The sequence below is a fragment of the Schistocerca americana genome, chromosome 9, assembly GCF_021461395.2.
Source record: "Schistocerca americana isolate TAMUIC-IGC-003095 chromosome 9, iqSchAmer2.1, whole genome shotgun sequence".
NCBI classification, from domain to species: domain Eukaryota; kingdom Metazoa; phylum Arthropoda; class Insecta; order Orthoptera; family Acrididae; genus Schistocerca; species Schistocerca americana.
This window is the reverse complement of record NC_060127.1, coordinates 61707812-61725671: the sequence shown is the minus strand read 5'-3', so window position 1 is coordinate 61725671 and position 17860 is coordinate 61707812. Positions and strand designations below refer to the sequence as shown.

The 17860-nt window shown below is 44.1% G+C and overlaps 1 protein-coding gene across 1 annotated transcript in view; it reads right to left on the bottom strand.

The window, feature by feature from the left end:
* Window positions 1–5236: 5236 nt before the first annotated feature.
* LOC124551305 (1,5-anhydro-D-fructose reductase-like) overlaps window positions 5237–17860 on the bottom strand; it is a 51915-nt gene continuing 39291 nt past the window's right edge. The window contains exons 5-7 of the mRNA XM_047126316.1: window positions 8402–8561; window positions 6832–6929; window positions 5237–5442 (exon numbers count right to left, since the gene is read on the bottom strand). Coding sequence (XP_046982272.1) covers window positions 5400–5442; window positions 6832–6929; window positions 8402–8561 — 301 coding nt within the window. The 3' untranslated portion in view covers window positions 5237–5399. The remainder of the gene's footprint in view (window positions 5443–6831; window positions 6930–8401; window positions 8562–17860) is intronic.

The following is a 17860-nucleotide window of genomic DNA, read 5'->3' as shown; positions in this document are numbered from 1 at the left end:
CAAGAGAAAGAGCTTCACAAGCAAGTGAATAATGCGCTGCTGCACCTCTGATTCTTATGTAAGCAGTTATTCTGCTTGGCATTGATTTATAGAGTTGCTGGAGGTACTCCTGAGGGATATTGTGCCACATTCTATGGAACTGGCGCCGGCCGCGGTGGCCGAGCGGTTCTAGGCGCTTCCGACCGGAACCGCGCGACTGCTACGGTCGCAGGTTCGAATCCTGCCTCGGGCATAGATGTGTGTGGTGTCCTTAGGTTAGTTAGGTTTAAGTAGTTCTGAGTTCTAGCGGAGTGATGACCTCAGATGTCAAGTCCCTTAGTGCTCAAGTGGTTGCCGTGCGGTTCTAGGCGCTACAGTCTGGAACCGTGCGACCGCTACGGTCGCAGGTTCGAATCCTGCTTCGGGCATGGATGTGCGTGATGTCCTTAGGTTAGTTAGGTTTAAGTAGTTCTAAGATGACCTTAGAAGTTAGGTCCCATAGTGCTCAGAGCCATTAGAACCATTTTGTCCAACTGGCGCGTTACATCGTCGATATCCCTAGCTACCTATGATGCTCCAAACATTCTCAACTGGGCAGAGATATGGCAACCTTACTGGTCAAGGTTGGGAAGCACGAATACAACTAATAGAAACTCTCGCCGTATGTGGAGGGGCAATATATTGTTGAAATCTTAGCCCAGGATGGCTTGCCATGACAGTGGGCTACCTGAAATGGAGACCAGTGTTACAAGCAGAGTTGGTATATGACATGGTCTAGCCTCTTATGGGATAGTATAAGCCTGTGACAGGACTGGAGTAGGAGGTACTGGCTGGCTGGTTTGGGGGCAAGGGGTTGGGATTGGGAGTGGGGTAGGGATGGACTGGGATGTTGTTTAAGTTGGGTGTGTGTTGGAATATCACTTTACGAGGGGTGAGGAAGTCCTGCACTTCAGCGCAGGTTGAGAGGTAATCAAAGCTCTGGTTTACAGTAGTTCCAGTTCAGGGTGATGAGGGGACAAGACAGTCATTTTTAGCTGATCCTGGGGGGGGGGGGGGGGGCGTGGGGGCGGTGTCTGTCATGGGAGGGAATGGCAGATGTAGAAATACAGTGCACTGCTGATGGTTAGCGCACGTAATGTTTAAGAGGTATGGATGGAGATAATTTTTAGCTGATCCTGGGGGGGGGGGGGGGGGGGGTCTGTTATGGGAGGGAATGGCAGATGTAGAAGTGCAGTGCACTGCTGATGGTTAGTGCGCTTCATGTTTAAGAGGTATGGATAGAGATATCAGAAAGCTGGAGGTCAAGGTCCAGGAAGGTACAGGTGGTTACAGGTGGACCAGGTGAATTGGATGGTAGAAAAGTTGTTGAAGTTGGGAGGGAATGTGGAAATGGTGACTTGGCCCTGCACCAGATTATGAAGATAGAATCAGTGAACCCAAATGAAAGATTTGGGAGTCCAGGATAGGTTCCTCTAGATGGCCCATAAACAGATTGGCATAGGTGGGTGTGATGTAGGTTCCCATGGCAGTGCCACAGATTTATTCGCAATCCTACCCTTCAAAGGAAAAGTAGTTGTGGGTCACGATATAGTTCATAAGTCGTGTAAGGAATTGAGGTGCATTTGGTATTTGAAGGACGTTGCGAGAGGAACAGTTCGATAGCGGCAAGGTCAAGGGCATGACGGATGTTGGAATATAGGGAGGTGGCACCAAGTGTGGATATGTTGCCCATCACGTCCTCCCAGTTCACATACACTACATCGCCTTCAGCATGTCCCACTTCCAACTAGCTGTTTCAGTAGTACCCCGCCCCTCCCACATTCCTAGCTGCCCCTTCCGAGCCACTAGTCACACACCCCAGTCACTCTCCCTGCCTCCTGTATCCGTCTCCCTCTTCCCACCCTGCCAGACACTGTTCCCAGCGCAAAAAGTACACATGTCGGAAAATAGTATAGCCGGCACCACATAGGGGCATGCACCTGACCAAATAAGTGTGTATGTGTGTATGTGTGTGTGTGTGTGTGTGTGTGTGTGTGTGTGTGTGGTGTATGTGTGTATGTATCCAACATGGTCTCTCATCAATTCATTCAAAACAACATCTTAAGTAAAATACACAGAAGGTATAGCGGATATGAGAGACATGTGGGAAGGGTCGTTTGACTGTAGAGTGCAGAAGGCAATTTTCCTAAGTTTCGGTTTGTCCCCTCCATCCACCCCCTACGAAAAAGTTGAATGTTGGAGAAGTCTCTTGTAGGAAATTTAATGTACTTTCACGTGATGTGGTGGGTTTTTGGTGATAATATGTAAATTTCTCAAATTGTATTGAGTTGGAGAGGGAGTTTCTGACGTTTTCGTGGTAGAACGGAAAAATGGTTGCCATTCAGCACGCATCGGCTCCGATACCTTTCGTCAGGAGAACAAACGTTGTGAGCGTGGGGTTGATCTGATATTCTTCAGCTCAAGGCATCAGAAATATGGTCTGCCAATCAACATTGCTCTTCTAAAATGGGAGAATGACGTTTCGTTTAAGGCAACCAATCTGGAAATCTGTAGTATCGTGAAAATTTCTGAAACTGCGTGCTATGTGTAAAGAATGCGTAGGTTGGACGGTCCCACACAATGTAGCGGAATTTGCTTTTAAGCTGAACACGGGGTCGTTCCCCCTTTCACTCGGGCACACGCTGTCTGCTCCACGGGCGGCCGAGGTTGACTCGTCCTCTGAAGGGACCGGCCTCCCGGTGTGTGGTCTGCCTCTCTCGAACTAAAATCTCCTGTGACCGTCGTGTCTGGATTGTACCGGGTGATCAAACAGTCAGTGTAAATTTGAAAACTGAATAAATCACGGAATTATGTAGATAGAGAGGTACAAAATTGACACACATGCTTGGAGTGATATGGGGTTTTATTAGAAAAAAAAAAAAAAAAAAAAAAAAAAATTACAAAAGTTCAAAAAATGTCCGACAGATGGCGCTTCATCTGATCAGAATAGCAATAATTGGCATAACAAAGTAAGACAAAGCAAACATGATGTTCTTTACAGGAAATGCTCACTATGTCCATCATCATTCCTCAACAATAGCTGTAGTCGAGGAATAATATTGTGAACAGCACTGTAAAGAATTTCCGGTGTTATAGTGAAGCATTGGCGCCGGATGTTGTCTTTTAGCATTCCTAGAGATGTCAGTCGATCACGATACGCTTGCGACTTCAGGTAACCCCAAAGCCAATAATCACACGGACTGAGGTCTGGCGACCTGGGAGTCCTAGCATGACGAAAGTGGCGGCTGAGCACACGCTCATCACCAAATGACGCGCGCAAGAGATCTTTCACGCGTCTAGCAATATGGGGTGGCTCGCCATCCTGCATAAACATCGTACGTCCCAGCAGGTGTTTATCAGCCAGGCGGGGGATGATGCGATTCTGTAACATGTCGGCGTACCTCTGACCCGTCACGGTAGCAGGTTTGCTGTCCAGCGCCATCTGTCGGACATTCTGTGAATTTTTTTTTTTTTTTTTGTTCTAATGAAACCCCATGTCAGTCCAAGCATGTGTGTCAATTTTTACCTCTCTATCTACATTATTCCGTGGTTTATTAAGTTTTCAAATTTAAACTGACTTTTTGATCACCCGGTATGTGTGTACGCCAGCCTCGGGTATTTCAACCCCGGTGCGCACTTGTTATTTGCATATCGTTTACATGAATTCATACAACATTGAGTTTATCTTATCGAGTTCGGGTTCGAATGAAGCGTCTTGATGTTCGGAATATGATTGTGAGGGCGGAATATGTAAGTAATGAAGGTCAGGAGACCACGACGCCTTACAACGTGACTAGTACATCTTGTGCGGAATTTCGTTCACTGTTAATTGTGTGCGGTCATCCTCGAAAAACGTATAGTGTTCGAGAAATACACGAAAATTTAAAAAAATTGCGAAAATTTTAATTTTTTGGGTTACTCTTTGTGTTGCTGACTTCTTACAATGCAGCAAACATGACAGTCGGATTCAGTATCCCAAAAACATATCAACCGTTGAGAAAAAACATACAGCAGCTCTGTTACGAAAAAGAATGTTTTTTACCACCATAGAAATGAATTACTCGTGGGAATTAATATCTACATCTACATCTACGTGATTACTCTGTTATTTACAGTAAATTGCCTGGCAGAGGGTTCAATGAACCACCTTCAAGCTGTCTACCGTTCCACTCTAGAACGGCGCGCGGGAAAAAGGAGCATTTAAATTTTTCTGTGCGAGTCCTGATTTCTCTTATTTTAGCGTGATGATCATTTCTCCCTATGTAGGTGGGTGCCAAGAGAATGTTTTCGGAACCGGAGGAGAAAACTGGTGATTGAAATTTCATGAGAAGATCCCGTCGCAAAGAAAAACGCCTTAGTTTTAATAATTGTCACTCCGATTCACGTATCATGCCTGTGGCACTAACTCCCCTATTTCGTGATATGCAAAACAAGCTGCCCTTCTTTGTACTTTTTCGATGTCATCTGTCAGTCCCACCTGATGTGGATCCCACACTGCACAGCAATACTCCAGAATAGGGCGGACAAGCGTGTTGTAAGCAGTCCCTTTAGTAGACCTGCTGCACCTTCCAAGTGCTCTGCCACACATAATGATGGTTCCAATTTAGGTTATTTGTAACTGTAATCCTTAAATATTTAGTTGAATTTACAGCCTTCAGATTTGTGTGACTTATCGCGTAATCGAACTTTAGCGGATTTCTGTTAGTACTCAGGTGAATAACTTCACACTTTTCTTTATGCAGGATCAATTGCCACTTTTCGCATCATACAGAGGATAATGTTTATTATAGTTTATTGTTTCTGCTTTCTGCGTTTTGCACTAAAGTATATCAAAAGCACTTTAGTGATTACCAGTTTAACAATAAATTTAATTTAATTCTGTTTACCTCAGAATAGCAAGAACAAGTTCATATCGTTTAACATAACGAAATAAGGTTATAATTTGATTATGCGGTCAGCTGAACTATCCAAATTTGGGTCGATCGTCCCACGTGCTACGCACTAGGTCAAACTCTATCTATCTCTTTACAATTACGCTAGCGGATGTAGCTGCGAGGGCAGACATGTACTGGAATCAAATCGTTAATGTGGGAATATGTTACATAGTAATCAGTACCGACATGTTTACAAGGCAAAAATTTATGGTAGTAAAAACCAAATTATTTTCAATCTTGGAAACTGAATGGATTTTTTTTTTTATTTCAATGTCGATAAATAATTAAAATTGTCTGTCGTGGTTTCGTAGTGATTTCTTTTGTAGTACACGATTTATTGTCACGAATTTAACGTCATTAAAAAAAGTGCAATATAGCTGAGCATTTTCTAACACAGGTACGTTTCAGTCGCAGCTAGACTGCTGTTGGTGGTAGTCTTCTTCTCTACTAGTAGGGTTCAAACCACGGCCATTCAGGATGCCTCCCGCTCCTGAAACAGAGATATGACAGTTCCAAAAGGATCAATAAAAGCAGAGGCTATTAATGGCGGAATAATTTTATTACTATTGATTTTTTTGCAAAAAAACTCAGCAAATGAAATCACTTCGCTAGATTTTGTATGTTATCACTATCCAGACAACTTGCAAGTCTCTGGCACTGCGTGACGTAATCAGCACTAATGCTCTTCAAGGGCCCACTACGTTCTTCTGGCACTGCTCCAGTGGGACCACCTTCACGTCAGAGTTACTGTAGTTCGATTTTCAAATCATCGTATTTGGTAAGTTTTTAACTTATTTTGTTGTCGGTTCTGCTATCACCTGAGATAGATGATCTACAGATTCTGTTTCTTCACTGTTGTGATTTCTGGTGAACTGTTTGTCAGCATTCCATCTGTTTGCAGTCGGACGTCGCACAGTAACTTGGCACGTTCGTGTTCGACAACTTCTACCGTTTTGTGGTTCCACCACTTACTTGCCATCAGAAGATGGCAATTTTGGCACAAGTTCCAGTGGATCATTTCTTCCACACCATTGTGCCTCTGCTTGTAATAACCTGAGAGGTGTTACTAGTAACAGCTCAAGATGCGATCTATTGGTTTCTCAGCTTACGTGCGGAATCTGCACTTCGGTTATTATGCCAGTTCCTCCATTCCAGCTTTGATCCCGTTGGTTTTTATGTTCCTGTTTTATAATTATGTTCCTCTGATATTTTTATTATTATTCCCGAATGAGATTTTCACTCTGCAGCGGAGTGTGCGGTTATTTTAAACTTCCTGGCAGATTAAAACTGTGTGCCAGACCGAGATTCGAACTGGGTTTCGCAGGAGATCTTCTGTGAAGTTTGGAAGGTAGGAGACGAGGTACTGGCGGAACTGAAGTTCTGAGGAGGGGGCGTGAGTCGTGCTTGGGTAGCTCAGATGGAACCCCGGTTTGAGTCCCGGTCGCAGCACAAATTATGCCGGCACGGTAGCTCAGCGTGTTCGGTCAGAGCTGCTCGCCCTTTGTAATAAAATAAACTGAGGAAAGGAATCAATGATCAACTTGAACAGATGTCATGTGACGTCCGTCCAGACCAAACGAAAAAAAAAAAGATGGTAGAGCACTTGCCCGCGAAGGCGAGGTCCCATTATTATTATTATTACGATTAATATTAATCAGACACTCATTCCTTTTTAATCGGAATGTCTAAGGTTTTGTTGCATCTATTTGAGTTAGTACCTAGTAGTTTTTTTATATCGAGTCTTGTAGTGTTCGTTGCTACAGAATAAGTTTAAAAGCTCTAACAGTCAAGTCTGAAAGTAGATAACTTCAGCGAACAAATACTTTATTGGAAAGATGTAATAAATTATATTGTGAATAAAATACTATGATGTAGTTACCCAGGTTGTGAGTGTTCGCTTCCCAATCTGCCTTCACGTCCCTTGTCCAACGCTTCCAGGGCTTCCATGTCTTCTGGAGAGAGCTCGAAATCAAATACCTGTAAGTTAGTAAATTATTTATTATTTTAATTGCCGGCCGGGGTGGGCGAGAGGTTCTAGGCGCTACAGTCTGGAATCGCGCGCCCATTACGGTCGCAGGTTCGAATCCTGCCTCGGGCATGGAATTGCGTCATGTCATTAAGTTAGTTAGGTTTAAGTAGTTCTAAGTTCTAAGTGACTGATTACCTCAGATGTTAAGTCCCGTAGTGGTCAGAGCCATTTGAACTATTATTTTAATTGGGATATGTTTTCCACCGGCAGATAATTTACTATCAAGGACTTGAAAAATTGCCTAAAACTGGAATTACGTAGTAGCACGAAAATTTAAAAAAGGTAACAGTTACATGTATCACGGAATCATTCAAAACATGAAAGCAACTTTGGAAGCACGGTCAATAGAAATCACAGGAGATTGTGGGGTAGCACTAGTGATTTGGACAGTATACAACAATGAGAAAATACTAGAGTATGTATATAACAATGAGACAGTATGACTGCTGTAATGTCCTCATGGTTGTAATAGACTCTAGACTCAAAACACATCACTGGTGCAGATCAAGGTGCACCAACTTATCGAGACTCATTACACTGTGTTTCTGCATTAACACCCCATGTTACCCCCTCATACAACACCCTCTAATCGACGCTCATTACCCTGTGCTTGCATTAACCCTCTGTCACCTCTACGTCTCACTGTCTTATTGCCTTACCCACCCTTTAACCTCTTGATCCAGGTGCTATCCTCAGTTATTCCAGTGCTACTCAATTATCCCACCATAATCCCCTTTGGTTCGTTCCTTCACTTCTATTTTACCTATTACTCCTCCTATTACCACCCCATCATTGAAAGTAAATGTCACATTACTACTTACCTCCTTTCATTGCAGGAACTGTTTGTTACCCCAGTTACGGCAATGTTACTACATTAAGCCATCTGTGTTCTTCATTTAGCAACTATTAGTGTACTACATGCCTTATCTGCCCATTATCCAAAAAACTGTTGCTTTACTACGTTTCTCCGCACCTCTTTTAACCAGAAGATCTGCTTGTTATCGACGCAGCTCTACTATAATCTCATTACCCCACTATGATCCCCGCTAACTCTTTTCATTTCTTCTATGTCATTCCTTTAACCCCTGTTTTGCCTCCTGATTACCAAAAGTTACCCTCGCCCTTTTATGTTATCCATACTTAGCCCGTATTTCTACACCAAGTTATAGAAACAATGTCTATTTATTTTCAACTGACTTAACGTCGAACAAACTCGGCAACAGATATTTTGATGCCACCCTTTATAGAAACGCTAAGTACGCTACGGTTAGGTTTCGTATACACCAAGCAAAATGTGTTACTTCTCTTAATAACTGCCATAGAAGTGTTACTTTTGGAGTTTTACAAACCAGGGAGATCCTTTTGTAGGAAATGCAGAATATAATAAATTCTGAACAGCATCATACTGGTGCATACTCACCGCGAAGTTCTCTTCAACGCGAGTGGGGTTGGAGCTCTTGGGAATGACAGCGACCTCCAACTGCATGAGGAAGCGGATCAGTACCTGGGCAGTGGTCTTGCCGTGCTTCTGCGCTATGCGCTTCACAACTGGATCTCCCAGCAGGTCATACCTCGGCAGTCTGGAATTTGCAAATGTAAACAAAACATTATGACCACTGGTTACCACGTGGCTAAATGCCGACTTGTGGAGCTGCTGTCACGTGACGTGTCAAACAACATATGTAAACAGAGCAAGACGAGTGGACAATAATTCTAGTGATGGTATGGGACGCAAATGGTGACATCCACTGGCAAAAGAGTCATTATCAAAAGGCTGATTGCTGTGGCTAGGGACGGGAAACGGGGAAACTGGTCGTCTGTTTGCGTACCACTGTTGTGACATCTATGGGAAGTGGTTGAAGGATGTTGGAAACGTGAGAAGGTAGCAAGGTGTTGGATGTCCGCTCATCATCTTAGAATATGGAAGTCGGAAGCTGGACCATTCTGCAAAGCAAGACACATGGTGATCTGTGGCAGATTGGTCGATAGAGTCGAATGCTGTTGCAGACACACGTACTGCAGAACACGCTTTCAGTGCAAATTGTTGAACGTGGGGTTCTGCAGCAGTCTTCCCATGTCGACCCAACAACATGAATAATTGCGAATGCTATGAGCACAAGGTCACTGAGATAGGCAGTGCATGGACAGAAAGGTTTCGCCTCATCTGGCGAGTCACGTAATGTGTTAAACCTGGTTCGCAGGAGAGCTTCTGTGAAGTTTGGAAGGTAGGAGACAAGGTACTGGCAGGAGTGAAGCTGTGAGGACGGGGCGTGAGTCGTGCTTGGGTAGCTCAGATGGTAGAGCACTTGCCTGCGAAAGGCAAAGGTCCCGAGTTCGAGTCTCGGTCCGGCACACAGTTTTAATCTGCCAGGAAGTTTCATATCAGCGCTCACTCTGGTGCAGAGTGAAAATCTCATTCTACCCTCAGTTTATTATACATGTTTAAAGTCGGTGATAGGCATAAATCGTCGTCCGAAATCGTATTGAATGCTTTCTCAGAAAATTACTTTGAATAGTTAGTTCAGGAGCCCACTCGAAGTGTAAATGGTTGCGGAAACATACATGGCCTCTTAGCAACAAATAATTCTGAGCAAATAGGGAAAATCATGACGGATAGAGGTATTAGTGACAACAAGCTTGTCGCAGCGTGACTGAAGAACGTATTATCAAGACCAATCGAAAACATACACAAAATACATCTGTTTAATAAAGCAGATAAAAATTCACTTGATGGTTGACGAAGTGATAGTTTTCACTCCTTACAATCTGACTGGGTAAGGATAGCCCACATGTAGTTTGAACTCAAAGCAATAACATCGACGGCAATTGATTATAACAGTTTCTACAACGAAGCTCTGTCTCGAAATCTGGCAGAATATACAATTCTGTTCATATGTAAAGGACCGAAAGCATCGGTTTGTTTCCCGTTACGAACAAAAGTATTGTTAATCCGAATGAGTACAGTCCCTTATTCGTTGTATCGATAGATATTAACAGCGACAGTTAAACACGAAGAATAAACGCTAAACAAACTGCGACTCAGTGGCGCAAGGTGGTTGACGGTAGCAAAAAGTGTGGGCCAGGTTAGTGCTGTCGGTGCTCGAATACTGGTTAATATACCATTTTTGCTGTCCCAGGTGTATACATGCCGATGAAACAAGAATCGCGCTACACTAATCTGGAAACGTTGTAACAAATGGGCACGTGAAATTCAGCTTTGAAGATCATTTGCTTGTAACAGGAAACAAATCGACGTTTTCTGTCGACACTGGTGTCGTTCGGAAGGCTTGATGAGCACTGTTTCATTGGTCTGACTCCAAGCACACAATGCAAAACGAAATTGCAAATATCTGCTGAGACACCGCTCGCGCTATTCGTCCACGAGACTCAGAGGGCCACAGACACGGGTTCCCAGCTAGATGCCGTGTTTCTTGACTTCCGCAAGGGGTTTGATACACTTCCCCACAGTCGTTTAATGAACAAAGTAAGAGCATATGGACTTTCAGACCAATTGTGTAATTGGGTTGAAGAGCTGTGATTGGATTGATGAGTTCCTAGAGAATAGAACTCAGCATGTCATTCTCAGTGGAGAGAAGTCTTCCGAAGTAAGAGTGATTTCAGGTGTGCCGCAGGAGAATGTCGTAGGACCGTTGCTATTCACAATATATATAAATGACCTTGTGGATAACATCGGAAGTTCACTGAGGCTTTTTGCGGATGATGCTGTAGTATATCGAGAGGTTGTAACAATGAAAAATTGTACTGAAATGCAGGAGGATCTGCAACGAATTGACGCATGGTGCAGGGAATGGCAATTGAATATCAATGTAGACAAGTGTAATGTGCTGCGAATACACAGAAAGAAAGATCCTTTATCATTTAGCTACAATATAGCAGGTCAGCAACTGGAAGCAGTTAATTCCATAAATTATCTGGGAGTAGGCATTATGAGTGATTTGAAATGGAATGACCATATAAAATTAATCGTCGGTAAAGCAGATGCCAGACTGAGATTCATTGGAAGAATCCTGAGGAAATGCAGTCCGAAAACAAAGGAAGTACACTTGTTCGCCCACTGCTTGAATACTGGTCACCAGTGTGGGATCCGTACCATTTAGGGTAGATAGAAGAGATAGAGAAGATCCAACGAAGAGCAGCGTGCTTCGTTACAGGATCATTTAGTAATTGCGAAAACGTTACGGAGATAAACTCCAGTGGAAGACTATGCAAGAGAGACGCTCAGTAGCTCGGTACTGGCTTTTGTTGAAGTTGCGAGAACATACCTTCACCGAGGAGTCAAGCAGTATACTGCTCCCTCCTACGTATATCTCGCGAAGAGACCATGAGGATAAAATCAGAGAGATTACAGCCCACACAGAGGCATACCGACAATCTTTCTTTCCACGAACAATAAGAGACTGGAATAGAAGGGAGAACCGATAGAGGTACTCAAGGTACCCTCCGCCACACACCGTCAGGTGGCTTTCGGAGTATGGATGTAGATGTAGATGTACATGCAGAAAATTCGCGTGACAACTCTTAGGAGAGGTGCCTTGCGTACTGATGAGCCATAACATTATGACCACCTGCTTAATAGCTTGTTTGTCCACCTGCGGAACGAAATACATCACAGATTCTAGGTATCAGTGGTGTGGCAGTTCGTTGGTAGGTTTGTGGACGTATGCGGCATTATAGTACAGTGAAGAGCCAAAGAATCTGGTATAGCTGCCTAAAATAATGTAGTGTCCCCGTGAACACGCAGAAGTGCCGCAACACGAAGTGGCATGGACTCGACTGATGCGTGAAGTAGTGCTGGGGGGAACTGACACCATGAATCCTGCGCGGCCGTGAGAGTACGAGGCAGTGGAGATCTCTTCTGAAGAGAACGTTGCAAGGAACCCCATATATGCTAAATAATGTTCATTTCTGGAGAATCTGGTGGCCAGTGGAGGTGTTTGATTTCAGAAGACCGTGTCTGGAGCCATCTGTACCAATTCTGGAAGTGTGGGGTGTCGCATTGTCGTGCTGGAATTGTCCAGTCCGTCGGAATGCACAGTGGACGTGAATGGATGCAGGTGATCAGATAGGATGCTTAGGTGCGTGTCTCTTGCCAGAGTCGTATCTAGGCATGTCATGGGGTACTATATCACTCCAACTGCACACGTCCCACCCTATTACAGAGACTGCACCAGCTTGAACAGTCCCCCGCTGACATGTAGAATTACGGGATTCATGAGGTTGTCTGTATACCCATACACGTCCAACTACTCGATAGAATTTGAAACGAGACTCATCCGGGCAGGTAACATGTTTCCAGTCATCAACAGTCCAATTTAGATGTTGACGGCCCCAGGCGAGGCATAAAGCTTTGCGTCGTGCAGTCATCAAGAGTTCTCGAGTGGGACTTCTGCTCTGAAAGCCGATATCGGTGATGTTTCGTTGCATGGTTCGCACGCTGACACCAGCACTGAAATCTGCAGCAATTTGTCGAAGGGTTGCACTTCTGCCACGTTGAACGATTCTCTTCAGTCATCATGGCCCGATCTAGCAGGATCTTTCTCCGGCCGCAGCGATATAGGAGATTTGATGTTTTACCTGATTCCTGATATTCACGGTACACTGGAAAATCGCCACTTCATCACTACCTCGGGGTCGTTGTGTCCCATCGCTCGTGCGTCGACTATAACACAACGTTCAAACTCACTTAAATCTTGATAACCTGCCATTGTAGCAGCAATAACCGAACTAACTACTGCACCAGGCACTTGTTGTCTTATATAGGTGTTGCCGACCCCAGCGCCGTATTCTGCCTGTTTACGTAGCTCTGTATTTGAATACGCATGCCTATACCTTTCTTTGGCGCTTCAGTGTAGTCTAGGCACAGGTCATGTAATTCGCATATATAACGGGCCGCTGATTTACGTACACGGTGATGGCACCCGATAGCGACAGAGACGGGTTCCGCAGGTTTTAGTGCAGGCGAATTTGATCGCTGAAACATCAACGTAAGTTCATGCTCCTCAAAGCACTGTAGCACAGTATTTATCATTTCTGGGATGCCTTGCAACGTTCTGTTCAGAAGAGATCTCCACTACCTCGTACTCCGACGCAAGGACAACTGTACTGCTGAAAAATGACATCGCCATGGGGGAAGACATCAAGCATGAAGGGAAGCAGGTGGTTCGCAGTTGCTTCCATGTCCTCGATTACTACCACAGGTCCCATGAGAGCGCAGGACAATGTCTCCTACCATAACACTGCTCCAATCAACCTGTGTTGTGGCGCGCTCCACGTTTCGAGCCACCATTAACCTCGATGAAGGTGTTTGTGGAGACGACCAGCGACCTAGTGTAGCAAAAATGTGGTTCATCCGGAGAGCCTACACGTTTCCATTGATCGACGGTCGAATTCAGATGATCCCGTGCACATTGAGAGTAACTGACGATGTCGTTGGGTCAACATGCGGACATGTAGGGGTGGTCTGCTGCGGAGCTGTATGTTCAATAATGCACGATGAACGGTGTGCTCCGAAACGCTTGTGCGTGCACCTTCATTGTCCTCTTTCGGCAGAGATGCCATAGATGGCCACCTATCCAACTTTACAGAGCAGACAAGCCTCCGAATCCGACGCTCTGTGAAGAGTCTTGGAGATCCAACCACTTTGCGCCTAGTAGTTTCTCTAGAAGAGCGTAGCGTTCCAAAGGATTGGAAAAGGGCACACGTCAACCCCGTTTTCGAGAAGGGACGTCGAACAGATGTGCAGGACTCTAGACCTATTTCTCTAACGTCGATCAGTTGTAGAATTTTGCAACACGTATTATGATCGAATATAATAACTTTTCTGGAGAGTAGAAAAATACTCTGTAGGAATGAGCATGGGTTTCGAAAACGACGATCGTGTGAAACCCAGCTCGCGCTATTCGTCCACGAGACTCAGAGGGCCATAGACACGGGTTCCCAAGTAGATGCCGTGTTTCTTGACTTCCGCAAGGCGTTCGATACAGTTCCCCACAGTCGCTTAATGAACAAAGTAAGAGCATATGGACTATCAGACCTATTGTGTGATTGGATTGAAGAGTTCCTAGATAACAGAATGCAGCATGTCATTCTCAGTGGAGAGAAGTCTTCCGAAGTGCCACAGGGGAGTGTCGTAAGAACCGTTGCTATTCACAATATACATAAATGACCTTGTGGATAACATCGGAAGTTCACTGAGGCTTTTTGCGGATGATGCTGTAGGTTGTAACAATGGACAACTCTACTGAAATGCAGGAGGATCTGCAACGTATTGACGCATGGTGCAGGGAATGGCAATTGAATATCAATGTAGACAAGTGTAATGTGTTGCGAATATATAGAAACAAAGATCGCTTATCACTTAGCTACAATATAGCAAGTCAGAAACTGCAAGCAGTTAATTGCATAATTTATCTGGGAGTAGGCATTAGGAGTGATTTAAAATGGAATGATCACATAAAGTTGATCGTCGGTAAAGTAGATGCCAGACTGAGATTCATTGGAAGAATCCTAATGAAATGTAGTCCGAAAACAAAGGAAGTAGGTTACAGTACACTTGTTTGCCCACTGCTTCAATACTGGTCACCAGTGTGGGATCCGTACCAGATAGGGTTGATAGAAGAGAGAGTTAAGATCCAACGGAGGGCAGCGCGCTTCGTTACAGGATCATTTAGTAATTACACGCTCAGTGGCTCGGTACGGGCTTATGTTGAAGTTTCGAGAACATATCTTCACCGAGGAGTCAAGCAGTATATTGCTCCCTCCTACGTATATCTCGCGAAGAGACCATGAGGATAAAATCAGAGAGATTAGAGCCCACACAGAGGCATACCGACAATCCTTCTTTCCACGAACAATACGAGACTGGAATAGAAGGGAGAACCGATAGAGGTACTCAAGGTACCCTCCGCCACACACCGCCAGGTGGCTTGCGGAGTATGGCTGTAGATGTAGATGCAGTTTCGGTGCCCTCCTACCTCTCAGCGAAGATGCTCAAGACAGCAGCACGTGAATATTCGACCAGTTTGGCCGCTTTGCGATAATAATCGGTCACAGGCTCCGCGTAAAAATAATCTGTATTTTGTCAAAGTTGCTTATCCGCGGGGATTTCCAGTTTGCAGCCCATAACTTCGCTGGGGTGATTCCCCGTCCGTGTCTGGACAGTTTACTTACTTTTGTTACCGCGCCACGTGCCATAACGCCACCAGGCGCGATCCAACGACGCGGGGGGCATTGGTCATTAAGCTTTTGCTTGCCAATGTATGTGTAATATAGAAAGGAGAAAAGTTGTTGCCAAAAATCTCTAAACGTACTTGACCGATTAACCTCAAATTTTTACGCGCATTTCTGATAAATATTGAGTCAGACATAGACCATATTTTTTGTAAACAACAATTCACAGGTTTGTTTTAAACCTGACTGCGAGACTGATAATACTGTACTGTGCTCTGCCGTGAAAACGTGGTTTTGTTTTCTGTTTTGCACTCAGTTTTAACTACGATGGTAGGAAATTTAAACCGTTAGACGATTGTTTCTCAAACATACACATTATTTTTCGTTTTATATACGTGGAACACGTGAGGCAATACTGACCTTACGACTTATCTTAGAAGAAAGATTAAGGAAAGGCAAACCTACGTTTCTAGCATTTGTAGACTTAGAGAAAGCTTTTGACAATGTTGACTGGAATACTCTCTTTCAAATTCTAAAGGTGGCAGGGGTAAAATACAGGGAGCGAAAGGCTATTTACAATTTGTACAGAAACCAGATGGCAGTTATAAGAGTCGAGGGACATGAAAGGGAAGCAGTGGTTGGGAAGGGAGTAAGACAGGGTTGTAGCCTGTCCCCGATGTTGTTCAATCTGTATATTGAGCAAGCAGTAAAGGAAACAAAAGAAAAATTCGGAGTAGGTATTAAAATTCATGGAGAAGAAATAAAAACTTTGAGGTTCGCCGATGACATTGTAATTCTGTCAGAGACAGCAAAGGACTTGGAAGAGCAGTTGAATGGAATGGACAGTGTCTTGAAAGGAGGGTATAAGATGAACATCAACAAAAGCAAAACAAGGATAATGGAATGTAGTCTAATTAAGTCGGGTGATGCTGAGGGAATTAGATAAGGAAATGAGGCACTTAAAGTAGTAAAGGAGTTTTGCTATTTGGGGAGCAAAATAACTGATGATGGTCGAAGTAGAGAGGATATAAAATATAGGCTGGCAATGGCAAGGAAAGCGTTTCTGAAGAAGAGAAATTTGTTAACATCCAGTATTGATTTAAGTGTCAGGAAGTCATTTCTGAAAGTATTCGTATGGAGTGTAGCCATGTATGGAAGTGAAACATGGACGATAAATAGTTTGGACAAGAAGAGAATAGAAGCTTTCGAAATGTGGTGCTACAGAAGAATGCTGAAGATTAGATGGGTAGATCACATAACTAATGAGGAAGTATTGAATAGGATTGGGGAGAAGAGAAGTTTGTGGCACAACTTGACCAGAAGAAGGGATCGGTTGGTAGGACATGTTCTGAGGCATCAAGGGATCACCAATTTAGTATTGGAGGGCAGCGTGGAGGGTAAAAATCGTAGGGGGAGACCAAGAGATGAATACACTAAGCAGATTCAGAAGGATGTAGGATGCAGTAGGTACTGGGAGATGAAAAAGCTTGCACAGGATAGAGTAGCATGGAGAGCTGCATCAAACCAGTCTTAGGACTGAAGACCACAACAACAACAATGCGTGATAAATTCAATACGTAACAATGTGCCGTTTTGTTTTCTTCCTCACAGTCAGTTGTCACAGAAAACAGGAAAGCTGTAGTCCTGGATTATTGGTTTATGATTAGAATACTACTATGGAATCTGAATTTTTGATAACAGCCGGCCGAAGTGGCCGAGCCGTTCTAGGCGCTTCAGCCTGGAACCGCGCGACCGCTACGGTCGCAGGTTCGAATCCTGCCTCGGCCATGGATGTGTATGTTGTCCTTAGGTTAGTTCGGTTTAAGTAGTTCTAAGTTCTAGGGGACTGATGATCTCAGATGTTAAGTCCCGTAGTGCTCAGAGCCGTTTGAACAAATTTTTTCAGTAACAATAAACAAGGCTTAAGGCCCGAGAGAGATGGGAAGAGGAAATGAACAGAGTGGGGGGAGGAAATGGAAATAACGAGAGGAGAGATGGACAGAGAGATGATGTTGGAGGAGATGAAGAGAGAAGGGGATGGCGAAGGAGTTGATGAAGGAGGATGAGAAGGAGTTGCTGGACAGGCAGAGGGGGCAGGAGGAAGAGGTGGACGAAGAGTAGTGGATGAGGAGATGGGCATAGAGGGGAGAGAAGGTGATTAGGACGTATATACAATTCCCTTACGTTTGTGGCAGTAGCGTTAGTCACTTAATAATGACAGGGTTACCGATCCAGAATGTATCCCAGTCAGGTATTTTTCAGAGTACGCTGATACAGTACAGTCATACTTAGCAATCAAATACGTTTTCTTGTCGAAAGATGTGTATCTAGAGATTGGGAAGTTGCTCGACACACCAGTACCCAAGAAAGAAAATAGGAGTAATCCGCTGAATTAGAGACCCATGTCACTAACGTCGATTTGCAGTGGGATATTGGGACATATACTGTGCTAGAAAATTATGATGTACCTCATAGATAACGATTTATTGACAAATAGCCAACACGGATTCAGAAACTATCGTTCTTGTAAAACACAACTAGCTCTTTATTCTCAAGAAGTAGTGAGGGTTATCTACCGAGGATGTCAAATTGAATCCATGTTTCTAGATTTCCAGAAGGCTTTTGACACTGTTCCTTACAAGTGGCTTCTAATCAGTTGTATGTCTATGGAGTGTAGCCTCATTTGTGT